The sequence below is a fragment of the Falco punctatus genome (genome assembly GCF_963210335.1).
Source record: "Falco punctatus genome assembly, chromosome: 1".
NCBI classification, from domain to species: Eukaryota; Metazoa; Chordata; class Aves; order Falconiformes; family Falconidae; genus Falco; species Falco punctatus.
The window spans coordinates 79,020,152-79,036,963 of NC_137580.1; the positions used below are offsets into that span (position 1 = coordinate 79,020,152).

The 16,812-nt window shown below is 42.4% G+C and overlaps 1 protein-coding gene across 4 annotated transcripts in view; it reads left to right on the forward strand.

The window, feature by feature from the left end:
* The window catches only part of GLRB (glycine receptor beta), a 51,153-nt gene that overhangs the window by 33,359 nt on the left and 982 nt on the right, over positions 1 to 16,812 (forward strand). For 3 of the 4 annotated variants that reach the window (XM_080385275.1, XM_080385276.1, XM_080385277.1), the window contains 2 exons: positions 463 to 615; positions 6,997 to 7,289. In XM_080385275.1, coding sequence (XP_080241401.1) covers positions 463 to 615; positions 6,997 to 7,289 — 446 coding nt within the window. The remainder of the gene's footprint in view (positions 1 to 462; positions 616 to 6,996; positions 7,290 to 16,812) is intronic. The other variant, XM_080385278.1, reaches the window with a different exon arrangement.

The window sequence follows — 16,812 nt, forward strand, 5'->3', positions numbered from 1 at the left end:
GCATTCAGTTCTGTGGGAATCTCCGCTTAGAGACACATTCAGATCACTTCTTTCCGTTCTAAACTGACTACACCAATATTTCTTAATTCCATCTTTTGCACGATTAATGCTAAGGAGGATTTTCAGATGAGCTTAAGCTAGTATGACTGCTAGAGCCCATTGGTTTTATCTGGACCGCATCTTGAAGCCAGCATCAAGATGAGAGTTAGTTTAACTGCCTGGTGCTGATGTGCTGTGGCTAGAGAGGGGGTGCCTGGTAGAGCACAGAGGGTACCACATGCCTGCCCGCACCTGGCGGTTATATAGATCTGTGTTTTGAACGTGTTTTTTTTCCACCAATGGAACTCTTTGCCTTCATAAAGCAAATCAAATCATTAAATTTTTGATCTTAAATAGAAAAAGGCCTGGAAGATATGGATCAGAAGAAGCACATTAAACATTAATGCATTCATTTCTTTAAAGGTTATTACACTTGTGTAGAAGTAATCTTCACTTTGAGAAGACAAGTTGGATTTTACATGATGGGTGTTTATGCTCCTACACTGCTAATTGTTGTTCTATCCTGGCTGTCATTTTGGATCAATCCTGATGCAAGCGCTGCAAGAGTCCCACTGGGTAACCTGTGTTTACACATACCGTCACGATCCGCTGTAACGCCATTGAGCCATTCTCAGTTGCTTTGATAACATGACACCGGACACTGAAAGCAACTTCACTTCCATTATCCACTCATCATTTTCACTGAAACCTCCTCATTGCTAGTCCAGTAAAATCCACCTCCACATTAAGACTTCACTTGATAATGGTTCCCGTGTTCCCATGATAAGCACACTGTCTGCTCCTCTCAGCCCAGACAAATCTGATCTTATCCATGTACAGGTGATGCTGCAGACACTGGCAATACGCAGTTCATAGGAATCTGAGCATTTGAATAATCAGTAAGAAAGCAGGATGATGAGTAAGGCTCTAAATAGTTACCTCTTGGAGCAGTTTTTTCTGAAGATTAATAGAAGCAGAATGATGGCTGCAAAAGAATTAACAAACATTAGCAGAACACAGTAAGGGCCTTCATTTATTATGAAAGAGTAGGACACAAAGTTAATCAAAACAATATTCTCTTGACTAATTGGATTGTACATGGGACTGCAGCTGTGGGGTGGCCAGATTTGCTGACCCCAAGAGCTCAATGAAATGCAGAGCCAGGCTCTTGCACCTTGACACTTCTTCTGTTTGGATTCCCTTCCCCATGCCATGACCTCTTTGTCCCCCTCCTTTGGACTCCCTGTGGTTCCCTTTTCCCTGGCACTCCTACCTCCCTAGGTCCATACTTTCCAAATCTTTTCCATGTCCCAGGAGGTTCAGGGCACCTGTTTTCAAGACCCCAGGGGTGCAGTTGCAGAAGCCCTCCAGCCACATGCCTTGCTGAGAACTCTCTCATCCACGCTTGGACCTCCACACCCCCACAGGACCTGACTCCAGTGCAACCTCACGTGCATGAATGCGTGTCAGTAACACTGGAGACCCTTGGGGTCAGGACCTGCCGCATCCCCTTACCAGTCTGTGGCTGTGCTCTGCACAGTCCCGCAGCAATGGGTAGCTGAAATCCCTGTGTTAAAGGCCAGCTGGAGCAGGAACAGTGCCAGGTTTTGTTGGGTGGAAAAGCATCCACGTACCCCCTGGCCTGAGCTTCACTGCTTTCGTCTCAGGTCATCTGCCGTGCTTCCTTCTCTGCCAGTGATGACAGGCAAAGTAATCTAAGATCTGCAGAACCCCCACAATTTAAGTGGGATGTTCAGGTCCTTGAATGCATCCAGAGGAGGGCAACAAAGCTGGTGGAAGGGCTGGAAGGAATGTCCTATGGGGAGCAGCTGAGGACGTTGGGCTTGACTAGATGGAAGAGAAGGAGGCTGAGGGGCGACCTCGTTGCTCTCTGCAGCTCCCTGAGGAGGGGAAGGGGAGAGGGAGGTGCTGAGCTCCTGGGTGAGGAGCTTTATACTGGACACCAGGAAGCATTTCTTTACCAAGAGGGTGGTCGAGCGCTGGAACAGGCTTCCTAGAGAGGTGGTTGATGCCCCAGGCCTGTCGGTGTTTAAGAGGCATTTGGACAGTGCCCTTAGCAACATGCTTTAACTTTTGGTCAGGCTGTTGGACTGGCTGATCATTGCAGGTCCCTTCCAACTGAAATAGTCTATTTTAAAATCTGGAGAACTGTGACTGGAGTGCTACTTTTGCCTTTTGAGCCACAGCTGGCTACCTTGCTATAACTAAATGTAACAAACCCGCTATTATTTTTTTTTTCTATCTTCTAAGGGTCTATTTCAGAATGCAAATCAGGGTTTTTTTTATTCTGACCTCTAAAAATATTAATAGTAATTTAGGGAGGAGTCACAATCTGTATTAGTTTGATAGCAAGTAACAAATATCCCTCACCTTGAAAAGCAGCAAGGATGTGTTCCACAGTGCTAAACATAAGACATTTTAAGAAGAAAAAAAAAATGGGGAAAATGTAGCATGTATTAAATTAAAAAGATAGAAACCAGAACTGGAAATGTTTTTCATCTAGTGAGCTCCAATGCAATCAAAGCTAGAGCTGTATTTCCACTTTTATAATCCTGCACTTCAAATAGCCAACCAGTCTGTCTTATTAATTATATATTAGATTTATAAGAGACAGTGCTGATTTATGTAAATTGACATCTTTGTGACTAAATAATGCATACTTATTTATCATTGATTTGCTTCATTTATTATAAGTGCTCCTTTTATGTATTAGCATTTCTGAAAGAATGCATTTTTAAAGTCACTAACCATTGGCTTGGTTATGTGACTTTTCCTGAATCCCCAGAGAAGCAAAATAACTCTAAATCTGACCATCCTCAAGTCATGAGTCAGTATTTAGTAATGCAAGTTGTTAACACTGTCAGTAGAGTAAGATTTATGTTTCTCTGGTTTGCAGGAGGGCAACAAACTAACTCTTCTAGCTACATCATTGAAGAAGTTGACCTTGGAATCTAACAAGATTAACATTTGTGTTTGGAGTGAAGGATGTCTAATCCCAAGAAACTGTTACCAATGGCCTGAACACTCTCAGTGGCTAGATACAGGTCTCGCCAGATCAGAAGCTTCTTCAGATTTGCTTATGAATGAATGCAGTTGTCCCTAGAGTTAAGTATGGGGGGCCACTGCTCCCCACGGCAAGGCAGCTTGGAAGTTTCCAGGTGATTTAGGAATACGAGACACTTTGCAAGCCAGTAAGCAGAGTATATTTTTGTAAACTGATTAAAGTTCTGGGAAAAGGGTGTACATTTGAAGAAAAATCCTGTGTCCACGTAGGAACTAAACAAATTGCAAGCCCTATTTATCCCTGTATCATTTCACCCAACTTGATCATCTGGCGGTAGGGAGGTCCACAAAGGACTAGTATCTGGGCAGCTGTGGCTAAGCAACGTAAAGGCTGATAGCACTGTATGCTTCTGTCTAATTAGATGCTGGTGTTTCACCTTTTAATGAGCCAAACAGAGGACTCTCCAGTTCTTTACAGGTGGAAAGTGTTCCAGCATCCATTTAATAAAAAAGCAAGCAAACAAACAAACAAAAAACCACAACCTTTCCTACCTTCACTGCTGTGTGATCCTCAAAGGGAGTAAGATCATCTCTGGAGCTGTAGGGATCTGAAGGACATCGGACTTCTGTCCGCCCGCAGTGGCCTGACAGTGTTAAGCATTACTCCAAAGTTCAGGCAGGGCTACAACAGGGTAACTAAAAGCTTGGAGTAGTGATCTGTGATGTATTTCTCACACAGAAAGGACAAGCAGGCATGCACCCCACCCCCATCACTCCTGTCCTCAGATCTGTCTTCATTCTAGGCATTTCATTCTATAAAATTGTAACAAATGCAGTCTCAAAGACATAAATATATAACTGTAGTTTGAGGAAGGACTGGCAAGATCATGTCTTTTAGTTTAAAAAGTTTAATGAGAGAAAAGAATGTATAAGAAGATACCAAATGATAAGGAAAGCAAGACAAAATATTAACTTGGTCAATAACATTTGTGAGATGAAGCCAGACATTTTTAAAGCAGTAATATAAACCAGAAAATACTGTTTTAGACAGCATATAATTAACCTGTGGAATTCACTGCCAGGAGATAGTGCTGAGGACAGTAAGTTTGATGGATTCAAAAAGGGGAGATTAATTTATCTGGCAGCATGTGCTGAAGTGCTTTGCTGGACTGGCACTTTCAGATGTTATCCACATGTAACCTTAGGTAGTATTTTTAAAATAGTAGCTCTGTAAATCATGCTTTAGGCTGTGAGATAACTAACGTTACTGATAAACTAAACTGTGCCATCAAGAGGGATACTACACTAGGGGAAAAAATGTGGAGGTATTTCCTGGAAATGCCAACTTTACTTGCAAGTATGGAGGAAGGAGCTCTGTCCCTTCTCTTTAGTGCTCCTTGAGAAGAAAAGGGGCAATTTTTCCTTTTTTTAATTTTTTTTTATTTAATTAGATAAGTAATTTTGCAGTTAATTTGTTCATTCTCCTCACTCATGTTTGAGTCTTGAGCTTTGGATTGTGTTGAGTAGGTACCTAGTGCAGCTGCTGCCAGATGTGCGATGCACACCAGCGGTGCTAGGGTCTCCGAGGCCGTGCTAGCTGTGATCTGGCAGCAGATGGCTGCTTAATAGAATATTTCTGTGCTTCTATCTCACTTTATTATTATCTTGAAAACCTAAAAGTTTCTCAGACCCTGAGAATGAACTTTTTATCCTAGGAATCCAGACAAATGGATGTTAGCGGCAGGTCACTGTGACCTTAGTTGCTCTACTGAACAGATCGATGAAAGCTCCACTAAAACCTTCTCAGCTACTGGAATTTCTAAGTTGGTTTTGTAGAATTAAATTCTGGATTGTAAGATCTATTATTTTAAGCTCTACATAGTGCCTGTACAAATGTTTTCAGCACCAGGTATGATAATAATATTTGCCTATTAAGATAATAAACACTTTTAAAGTTGGTAGGGAAAAAATTACAATATCTGAGATGTTGAGTCAGTCCATATCATTGTCTAATTGGGTTAATCAGCAGGAGGGCAGAGGCTGCCTGTCAGAAACCTAGCACAGACTGCAGTCTGCATGGTACTTGATACCGTACACTGTTGGAGAGCAAACGGCAAGCTGGGCATAGGCAGAGGGGCTCTCTATATATTAAAAGGCATTGCAGCCTTATTTGTACTTGTTATTGCAGTTCCTTATGGTCTGTAATTAGTGTTTATCCCCAGACAGCTGGTGTTGGTCAGTAAAAATAATTTTTGTAAAAAGGGGACTATTCTATGCTCACTTTTTATCCATATGGGAACGTTTGTACTTGAACATTTCAGAGACAGTAGATGGGAAAAAAGCCAGAGTGGACACTGAGGGTTCTCTGATTGGTGTTTGCCATGTCGTTCTGACCTGAGGTAGCAGATCTGGCCATTCTATATTATTCTAATGGACAAAAAAAATCCAGCTTTGCAATGATACATAGATTCTACACATTTCTAAATAAAACATCATAAAAAATTGTATTTTAAAATTGCATGACTGTAATAATTTCTTTATATTTTATTTTCAGTGTTTTAAGATCTAGAAAATTACCCACTTCAAATGAATACCAAATAAAGTATCATAACAATCTTATTAAAATCCAAATGGGAACACTAGCAAAAGAATTATGTGATATTTATGATCAACTAGATTTGAATACTTTCATAGACCAGTACAGATACTTTCAGTTTTATTAACATTTTCACATCCTCAGTTACTTAAAGTGGATCTGAAGAAAATGATCTCTGTATGAATTACAAAATTTTTCTTTGGAAAAAAAAATGCTTTGGATAGCACATATGACCAATATAAGAAACATAGTTAAGACTGAGTATCTCCTTTTGGCCAACATTTTCTGTAGACATCAATTACATTTCTTGAAAACCCCCATTTATTACTAAAGATTTGTATCGTTGGTGCTCACAAAACCAAAATGGGACATTCTGAACTGGGCGGTTGAACTAAGTTTTCCTCCCATGACAGTCATTTCTGAAGTTAGTGTTTTTCCAAATGTAGCTGTTCGTGCTGCTATTTCTTTTTGATAGGAGCCCGTGGGAAAACTGTCTTTAAGATCGGGCTTGTGTTTTGTCTCTTGTGATGTAAGCCCGGTGTTGATGGGGACATTTGGAAGAGAAATACTTGTTGAAACCCAGTTTGATGATGGGTGTGACCTTTCAACAGCCTTTGCAGATGTAGGGTTGGGGTTTTTTTCATTATAAGGGCTTCCTGAAATACCCTTTATCTAGAAAGCTTCCTCTAGGTCCTGGAAGCTCAAATAGGGAAGGGTTGTAGACCCTCAGTCAACTCAGTGTTTTCGTCTTCACAGTGAATTGGGAGCACAGACTTTTTAATGGGCCGGTGCAGCCTTGCTCTTCAGCAAAATCTTCCCTTTCATCTAAGGTTTTTGTATCACACTTGTGGACAGGTCTTTCAGGGAATTGCTCCTGCTTTAGCACAGTTCAGATTTCAGGGACAGCAGTCTAATTTAAAGGATTTGGAATCTTTTGGTTTAAGTATCATGTATTTCTCTTCCATCTTCCCAGGCTTAGATGCACGTTGTAAGATAAGCCTTTGGAAAGCCCATTTCCCAACTGTGTGGTGGGTGATGGGGCAGGAGAACCACAGCAACCAGCACAGCCTGACTTATTTGCTTCTCTGTTTATAAAATGAAGGTGCTCATTATTAACAGTTCATCATCAACTGCGATAACCTACCCAAGTATTCAGTGTAGCTTGTTCATCAACCAAAGGCATGTGCATTTGGTATACCTGCTGCACCGACCACATTGTGAAGTCCCATTCACTGTTACAAAACATCATTCAGTGTTGTCTGTTTCAGAGGAAGAGCACAGCCAGTGACAGTATGCATAAGGATTCTTTAATCAATACGTTATTTTTCTTTTTGTAGGTATTTTCTCAGTGCTCAGCTTGGCATCTGAATGTACCACTCTTGCCGCTGAACTTCCCAAAGTGTCCTACGTGAAGGCCTTAGATGTCTGGCTGATTGTTTGCCTGCTCTTTGGGTTTGCGTCCCTGGTGGAGTATGCGGTGGTTCAGGTAATGCTGAACAATCCAAAGAGAATTGAAGCCGAAAAAGCAAAGATTGCCAAGGCAGAGCAAGTGGAAGGGAAGGGTGGAAATGCTGCCAAGAAGAACACGGTGAATGGCACCGGGACTCCTGTCCACATCAGCACTTTACAGGTAGGAGCTGCAAAGCTAACTATGCAAAATCAGCATTATCCTCCATTAAAAGAATTCCAGGAATATACTGTTGTAATAATTTTGGAGAGTGCTTAATCTTAGAAGTGAACAAGATGTTAAAAACATGCTGGTAATTAATGGCTAGCAGTCTGACCAATTGGTCCCTAGTGATTTGGAGTCAGATGTACTAAATGAAGAATTTGTCTTTTAATATCCTAGCGCTATCGTTGCTGCTGAGCTTCAGGTAAATAAAGTAGCAGGCAGCTTTACAGTTGCTATTTTTCTCATAATAAATAGCAGCTGTCAAACCGTAGCTATTCAGAGGACAAGACTCTCGGCCAGTATTTGCGGAGAGCTTACTCAAATAACACCCCGCTCATTGCTTTCCCCGGGATGGCCACAGCTGCAGCGCATTGCATGTCAAGCATCTCTGAAGCCAGGGATCCAGAAGTCTTGGCATTTGTAAAGAAAAGACAGGTCTGTTTGTCTGTCAAACACTCCCTGCATTTGTGTTGCCAGATCGAGTTTATGGGTCAGATCTCATTATACAGATAAAGACAAGATGTACGTCTTCACTCAGGCCAAAGTTTTCCATCACGTTGCTAAACTCTCGGTGTTGTAAAACTCCCCTTTTGTGCTGCAGGAGTTACCAGACACGCAGGCCAACTGCCCGCAATCCTAAGTGATATTTATTCCACAAGACGAAAATCGTTCTGCTACGATATGTGGAATGTGAATTTGGCTTATAGTTTTCAATGACTCAGCAATTTGGATGTATAAAATAAAGCTATTAGGCCAGATCCAAGTGGTAATATAGGTAGCGTACAATGCAACTTTAAGGCTTCTTTAAGGAGGGAGTACTTTATGCCAGAATGGTGGAAACCCTGTCCCAGTATCAAACTGGCATTGCCCCATAACTAATTACCCCAGAGCCGAGGAGCTACAGGTAGCGCAGAGCAGTGCCCTTAACTACCATAATTCTCACCTGGTAGAAGAGTCTCCTGGGAGCTGTATTGGGCAACCAGGCTCAGCACAGAGCAGCCCCATGGCTGCTTTGACTCGTGTCACAAGCAATTCTTGAGGCCCAGGCAGTGTGGGAGCCAAGCAGAAAGAAAGATGGCTCCGCTACAGTTGTGCTTCCCCTGAACTTAAATGTGATGTTTTTGTGTTCAGCAATTTGCAGGTCCAAAATTCAGCTGTTTCTTGAGACAAAGTAGTTGTAACAGTCCAGCAGAGCAACGTCAAATCTATTTATTTCCATTTCAAGTACTTAAGCGTAAGCATTCAGCTTGATCAGTGACAAGATTGACCAAAGAACTACAGTTTTTCAGTATTGTGAACAAAATCAAATCACTAAATTACTGATTCTCCTTGGTGGGTACACCCTTTAAGGTGCTTGCTGTTGTCATAGCCGTAAGGAGAATAAAATCATAACTTTTGTTACCTATGCTATCCTTTCATCTTTTAATAACTTTTTTCAAGAAGACAACTTTGGGTGTACAGTGCATATGAAGACTTAGAGGAAGGGGAGTCATCCACAAAAATTAAGCAACGTTCCCCATGAAAGGTGTCTAGGCTGAATGTTTTTACAATTCAGACCTCAGTCCGCCCTCCAAAAACTTGCAGTCCCCCCTCCATGATCTTGCAATGTCAGCTCCAGCTTTTCGTGTTTGACCTGCACTTTTCAGGGTCTTTCCGGTTTGTTATGAGAGACCTTTAGCATTCCAATACCTATAACCTCTGCAACAACAATCTGGATTTGTACGGAGTCCTGGGCGTGTGTAGCTTCTGATGATCGTTATACAGATAGTTACAAAACATTTGCTTACTGAGACATATTGGAAATATGTATTCATTGTTTTGAAAGCAATGAAGCTTTTCAAAGCATGCTGCAAAAGACCCCTTATGTGGCTGAGTGGTCTCCTCCCCTCATGGCTAGTGATCCAGCTCGGATCCAGCCACCTGCTGTGAAACACAGCCTACCTGAGGAAGGGTGTCCTGGGCTGGTGATTTCTGGGAAGATCACCAGGCTGAGATAGAAGAAGATCCCAGACCAATGAATCACTTGGTATCAGGATGTGGTAGGGCAGTGATGCCAGATTTTAGATGTATTTGAATGCTATAAATCTGCCGAGCTGAGCACTCCCTCTTTGAACCAGCTACTGGGTAGGAGTACTTTGAAAGTTCTCAGCCCTGGACAAGCCTGTACTAAACTCCTAAAACAGAACAGGTCTAAATCTTTCGGTAGCTCTGACTCCTAATCCAAAACTAACCCTGCCCCACAAAATTTGGATTGCTCCCATACAGACCTAGTAATGATCAAGTAGAGAACGCATTTTTCATATGGCAAATATGCAAGGGAGGGAAACATTGAAGAAACAGGTAATGGAAAAAAAAATGTATGTTGAAAGGCATAAAGAATATGAAACAAAAAGAGGCCAGAGTGCTGTCCCAGAACTTCAGGAGCTGTTTCTCATCAGGGTTGAGTAGGGATTGTGTGTGAGGAGAGAACAAATACTGGACTAAACACCTGGAAAGACTTAGATGAACCAATGTATAGCTTTAGGAGAAAAGGACAACTTAGAACTGCATCCGTGAAACACAGGTGCATCCCATAGAAGTGTTCTCTTTCCACACAGGATGTGATACCAAGGCAAAAGTGGCTGAGGTTGTAGCTGGCAATCTCACTGTAGCTAGGCTTGAAACGGTGGATAGACCAGACGGGACTCAAAGGTAGAGCCAACAGGAAGGACCTGGGAGCAGAAAACTCCAAGTGGTGCAAAACAGAGAGCATGAATAATTTCAGTTAAAAAGTGTTTCTCCAGCTTAAATGAAGCACTTTACGTATTATGAGACATTAACTGAATGGTGGTGATACAGATCTGTAAGTTATTAAAGGGGAGCCAAGTTTAAAAAGAGAAACTACTTTTTTTTTTTTTTCTCACTTTTAAATGCCCCTAATCCTGATGCCAGACCAGTTTGCCAGCGTTCCACGAGCAGCGAGTTGCACTCTTCCTGCCTCTTGCAGCCATGCAGCATTGCAGCAGTGATGCCCTGCAGGAGGCCTGGGGCAGGGGCCAGTATGTAAGGTACAGGGGGGTTGCAGGGGTAGGAAGATCCCAGGTGTGGGAAGGATCACAGGGAGCGCAGAGAAGCAAGTGGGACAGACAGGTGCCCCTGGTTCCAGCCCCCATGGAACAATTTACGTGCTTGCACTATTTGTGAAAGATAAAAATGGAATCTGGTCTGGAGGCTTGGCACGTTTGATATTAGTAAAATGCAAGCCGTAACAAAAACACGTGGTTATACTTAAAAATACAAGCAGCTGTTGTTCCTCTTTTATGGCATGAAATTGGGTAAAGGGATCAACTTTTCAGTATACCCTAAACATTAAAAACTTGATGCCATTCATAATTGAGGGTGAGGACAAGAGATCTCCTGTGACAGAACCTGCAAGGGTCCACCTGGAAGTTTCCAGCAGAAAGTGCTTTTGGCACTGTGTCAGTAGAGTCAGTGACGGTGACTGATAGTCACCAGCAGCGACAGTGAAGGTGGCAGGATGAAAACGGTACTCACAATTTGCCAGTCACCCAAAGATGGAGCAAAGCTTCCATGGATGCATAGCTGCGTCTCCTCTCCACCACATCCTGGGTACTGGCTGACGTAAAAGCTGTATGTTGCCAGCACACGCCACATTTCCAAGTCCATGCTTTGTGACTCGTGCCCCCTCCCACAAAAACCCTTGAAATGTCAGTGCCATTTTAAGCCCAGAGGTTTGCAGATATGACTGTCTGATTAAAGTCAAGTGGTCCATCTGGCAAGATCACCCTGATTCTGTAGGGGAAAAAAGAGAAAATTCAACATAAGCACTTCTGATGTGTTTTTTCTAGGACTGACAATGTCTATGCATTTACAGGCGAGACACCATGAGAAAGTACAGTTTGGCTCCCTTAGCTCCTAGCGGCTGCAATTAGAAGCTGTTCTAAGCAGAGGAGAAGATTATGCAAACTGGTGGTAACTGCTGGCACTGGCTTTTTACTGGGAATCCTCAGTAGGAGTTTGAGTGTGTTTCCTAGCAATGCAACATCATACAGTGAGAAAAACAAGCGAAAAGGGAAATGTTCTGAAGACGAATCAGTTTCTTTTGCTTTCACTGGTGGTGCGATTACAGGGAGAGATCGCACTGTTAACTCTAACAGCATCCCTCGATTTGAATAGTCACATTTTCATCAAGCCCATTTATAGAAGCTGTCTCCCACAGATAATGTGCTTATGGCTGGAGAGAACATTTGCTAAAAGAATGTCTCTGGCAGATGATGAATAGTGCTATGCAAGTGGTGGTAACAGCTCTAAACCCAGTTATTTTTAAAAAGAAGTAGTGCCTTATCTTGCCAGAGCCACATCTCCTCTCTGAAACCTGATATGAGTTATGTTCATCTCTACCAATTCACAATATACCTGACCAGTGGTGATGACCTGTGGTGACCTACCTTCCCCTATTGTCTTTTCCCCTCAAGTGGCACTCCAGACTCAGCTTTTTCATGTAGAACCACCAGAAAACCAGTTTACATTTTACCTTGTACACAAAACCACAGGCTGCAGCCTATTTTAATAGTTTCTGACAGCATTTCAGGTACAGAGTAGGTACTTTCTGCTCTAGTGACTCACGTATACATCCTTGAAGATAATTCAACACACCGGTGTAAAAAGGCCCCAAGCAATCTGCTTTGAGCAGGGGGATGGACTAGATGGTCTCTAGAGGTCCCTGCCAACCTCAGCTATGCCGTGATTCTGTGCTACTTTATGTATAAATATTTTTTGCGCGGTACTTTGCAAGGAATATTTGGAATGTGGTAGCAAATTCCTGCTGAGCCGCACCAGAAAATACACTCAGTCTGGATAGACACTGATACTAAACAGTCATTACTGTATTGATGTTCTACATCTATCGTTATGGCAAGAGCAAGAGAGGAGCACAAAACAAGTGCAGGAAAGATTAATGAGAGTTTGTTAGAAAACTCCTCCTTCATCCTGTGTGGAAGATTTACTCACTGGCAGCACTGGTGCCGGATCTGCATGCCAAAGAGGTTGGGTGCAGCAGGGGAGAAGGTTTTAGGGCAGAGAGGATGTGCTGTGTAGGGCAGAGGATGCGGCGGTACAGTCGGGAGGCACTTCAGCCTGAGGGATGCATGCTGAGCCGGAGAGGCTGCCAGAGCTACAGCATGTTTGGAGCTTTGCTAGAAATTATGGGCAATCCCACTTCTGCTCTCAAAAATTCTTGAATCCAAAATGAAGGCGTTTTATATTGCACTTCATCCTGACAGATAAAGAGGACTTGATCACAGGATGAACAGTCAGTTGGAAAGGATCTTCATTCTATTTGCACAAAACAAATTTAGTCGAGTTCTGGTACTTTTGGAGCTGTGAAAGGAGATATTTCACAAATCTGAAAACTCTTTTTTCTCATCTGGGTGGAAGAATTTATACAAAAAGTATAAATGATGCTGGTGAGCTATAGAACAACATTCAAAACAGCTACAGATCAGAAGGAAAGCAATACTAATTTAAAAAAAAAAAAACAACAACAGTACAACTGAAAACAAATTCCCAAAGATGGAAAACCATACCCAGCTTCAAGCATTTCTCTTTTTTTCTCACTGGCAAATGGATAAGTTAGTAGTAATCAGTGTAAATTGAAATCCAGAAAATAGGTGTAGGTAACAAAAGGGATTTATGGCTAAGCATAATTAAGGGCAACAGGAAGTTATCTGCATGTATAGCCAGAATACAAAAACCGGTTCTAAGAGTATTGATCCAATGCTAGGTAGAGATGCTGTAAGTATCAGAAATTAGCAGAAAAGGCAAAAGTGTTGAACAAATATTCTGCTCTGTGTTTGGGGGAAAGCCAGATGTAGTCAATCAGATGATGAAATAGCTTTAATTGACAGTAGCTAACAAGGATGTTAAACAGTAGCTATTAAAGATAGACATTTTACAATTGATATTTCAGCTTAAGTTGCATCTAGGATTTTTTTAAGAGCTGGTCCATGAGTGCTGTGGAAAATTGATGTTGATTTTTTAATAAATCCTTTAAAACTGGGAAGGTTCCAAAAGACAGCAAGAAGCTAACTTTGTGCCAGTATTTTTAAAGGCTAAGTGGCATAACATGCATAATTATAAGCTTGACATCAATCAGTGGAAAATATTGCATAGCTAACAGGGGGCTGACTAATAATTATTATTCATAAGTATTAATTATCATTAATGTTATTCATAATTCAGCCCCATGTTAGCTAATAAATTTAAATGGGTCAGTGAAATTAAAGCTGATCTGTGTGTTTATTGATTTAATCAAACTATTTTTTTAAAAAGATTACAAACTAGCTTGACAGAGGTAATGATGTGGAGGAAAGAAACTCTTTAAGAACATTTGACTTGGCTTTGTGTGTCGGCCTGGTTACATCATTTGAATTATGCAAAATCAAGGTTATATTTGTTACCATCTGTAAGTACCAGCAGTTAATCAGGCTAACTATAGTCATGCCTCGTGACTGAAAATTGAAGCCAAATAAATTCAGGTTAGAAATAAGGTACATATGTTTGTGGGGAACAAGGTCATGGAAAAAATTCTCCATCCTGGATGTTTTTAAAGGAAAATCTAGTGTAACAAGTTTGGGCAGTAAATGTGGAGAGTGATGAGGAGCACCAGAAGCAGGAGAGGCGACGATGGGGAGTTAGTTCTCCCTCCCTGCCAGTCTGCATGTGCAGGCAGCACTTCTTTCTTCTGCTCTTTCCCCAATTTCCTACCACATTATTCCCTGAACTCGGCAAACAAAGGCTTTCTCAACCGGGTACGGCCCCGTTGCAGCAGCAGCAGCAGGTGCTGAGCTTGGCAGCCAGCAGCGGTCTGCCTCGGCTTTGTCAAGGGATCATCCCAAGGGGCCTTCTGGCTTCTGGGAGCCATTTTTAGGTACTTCTGAGCTCTTCATCGAAAGGCAGGTGGCCTGTTCAACTTACCAGACCTCAACAAGGTAGCCCAGTCCTGAGACGAACTGGGTCTGTGGTTTGGGCCAAGCCTCAGGAGCCACATTGCCTTCCTGTGCCCTCCTTGACCCCCCCACCCCTGCGCCCGAGGGATGAGGAGCAGCTGCCCAGTGCCACTGGGGACATGGGGGGGCTCAGCAGTATTCCAGCAGCCTTCCCTTCCCAAACAGCGGCTCCCTGTCCCCTGCAGGGGAGAAGCCATCGATCTGGTGGAAGCATCCTGTGGGCTGGGTCTGCCCCACGGGTCGTGATGCTGGACAAGGCAAATGATATCAAATATTTTCCAGGGCCATGTTCTGTGTCAGGATGAAGTCAAAACGATGTAACATTTAGCAACGTTTTACTTTCTCTGCGAGTCTTCAGCGTAGTACTCTAAAATCCTCTAAAATCAAGTCCTGTGGCATCATTTTCCACAGAGATGGTTCCTGTAGCCTTTGGTAAAATTCAGGAATATCATTATGCTTCTAGCACAAGGCAGGATGAATAAAAAGCAGATACACTATTTTTCATGTATATTATCTCACTTTGCTTAAGGAAAGCTGTAGGTCAACTGAAACGAATTTAGATTAAAACAACAGAAATACTGGAAAGCTGAAGAGATGTATGAGAAGAAATTGAAAACTATGGCTAGGCAGCAACTGAATGTAGGAAACAGGAGCACATTAGATTTGTAAACCTGGGGAAATGGAAGAAATTATTTTTAGAAGTAACATATACTTATTAATGAAAAATGCGGTTGCTGTTACAAGGGAAATCGTGTCACCCTGATCAGTCAGTGCTCCAGCTGACACTAAACTGAGCGGCGCTCGGTGTGAACACGCTGCCAGCAGTCCCCTGCTTATAATGCAGAGGTGACCTGGACACCATTCCCTCAGCTCTCTGTCCTGGAGTGGATGGGAACCGACTTGTAACAGCTTTTTGGGGAGCACTTTAGATACTGCCGTCGGAGCAGAAATACTCTGTGTTGTAAATGAGAGTGCTTAGGCTATGACTGGTGTTGCGGAGTCACACAGTATGTCGCTGGTAGTATGAGGAATGGGCTACAAGTTTGCAAATCTAAAAGGAGGCTTAGAATTTCATATAGGTTTCTATTTCTTGTGATGGCCTTCCTAAATCTTACTGGGTTTGACCATGGGAAAAAATGTAAAATTCCTGTGACCCTTCAGTTCACATGCACCCCAGCCCTGCACATTACCCTCCTGTTGCACAAGGCTCTGCTTTGTGTCTGTATGAACCGTATCACTGGGTGTGATCCCACTGGAAGGAACTTCTCAGATCCCTCACTGACAGCCCCCCATCACTCAGGGTCACGCAATAATCATGTTCACACGTGTCTCAGTCACCACCTTACTGGACAGTTTGCCCCAGCTGCTACAGTGCTGAACACCAACCCAGGCTGTCCGTTCTGTGCTGACTGGGAAACAGTTGCAGGAAATTGCGTGTATAGTTTTGCCTTACTGTCATGAAACACCTGTCTGGTTTTTCCTTTTTACAACCTGGAATCATGATTTTATTGTGTAACATGCACCTTAAGTTTTAGTGCATTGGTTTCAGAACTGAGTTTTCCTCAGCCATAAGCCTGGCAGATCTGGGGAAGCGTATCTGCTCTTTGCTGAGGGAATAGTGCCATGCTTCTCTTCCACCTGGTGCCAGAATCAGCATTGTCAGTAACTGGAGTAAAAGCCCCAGTCAAAGTTCAGGTCTTTTCCTGACTGCCCCAGTTGTTTTCATCCCAGTTACCTTGGCAGTTGTCATAGAGAAGCTAATAATATTCTCCAGAAAGTTTTTTATTCATCTTTAAGTCTGGTACTGCATCTCACTATTATCATTTTAGTTACAAAATGTGATGATGCAAATATTGCAAACTATCAGCCTAAGACTGCAGAAGGCCAGAGGTGGTGAGAGCTGAGAGTAAAATGCCCGAAGGCGTTGCGGAGGAGAGGTGGGCTGCTGGGACGGAGGGACGGGCAGCTTTTGGAAGAATCAAATTTTAGTGGATCGGTGGCTCCAGGAACCCGTAGTGAAACTTAGGTTAATGTTAGTTGCCCATGTGTATAACCTGATTTGTGAACCGGCATTTTTTCAAACTCACTCTCAGGTTATATATGTCAACAAATGGCATTATTAATAATGCAGATCAGTTTAATAACCTGTATTCTTTTTTTTTCCTTTTTTTTTTTTTCTCCCTTGCTTTACATTAAATTAGTCTAATTGAAATAAAACTTTGGGAATCATTTACCCAAGTCACAAAGCCTTGTCAGTTCTCCCCAAATCCATTCAGGCTCCTTGAACGGTGTGGGGCTGGTCCTCCTAGGGATTTATTGTACCTCAAATAGAAAGTGTATAAAATCCAAGGAAGGGAATATAGGAACTTCCCCCCCACCCCCTCCAAAACACTGGAGTTTGAAGGGCACCAAATACTTTTTTTCTTGTACATTTTCTGTGCCAGTACAATTGTCTGGCCTGAGCCTTGTCACTG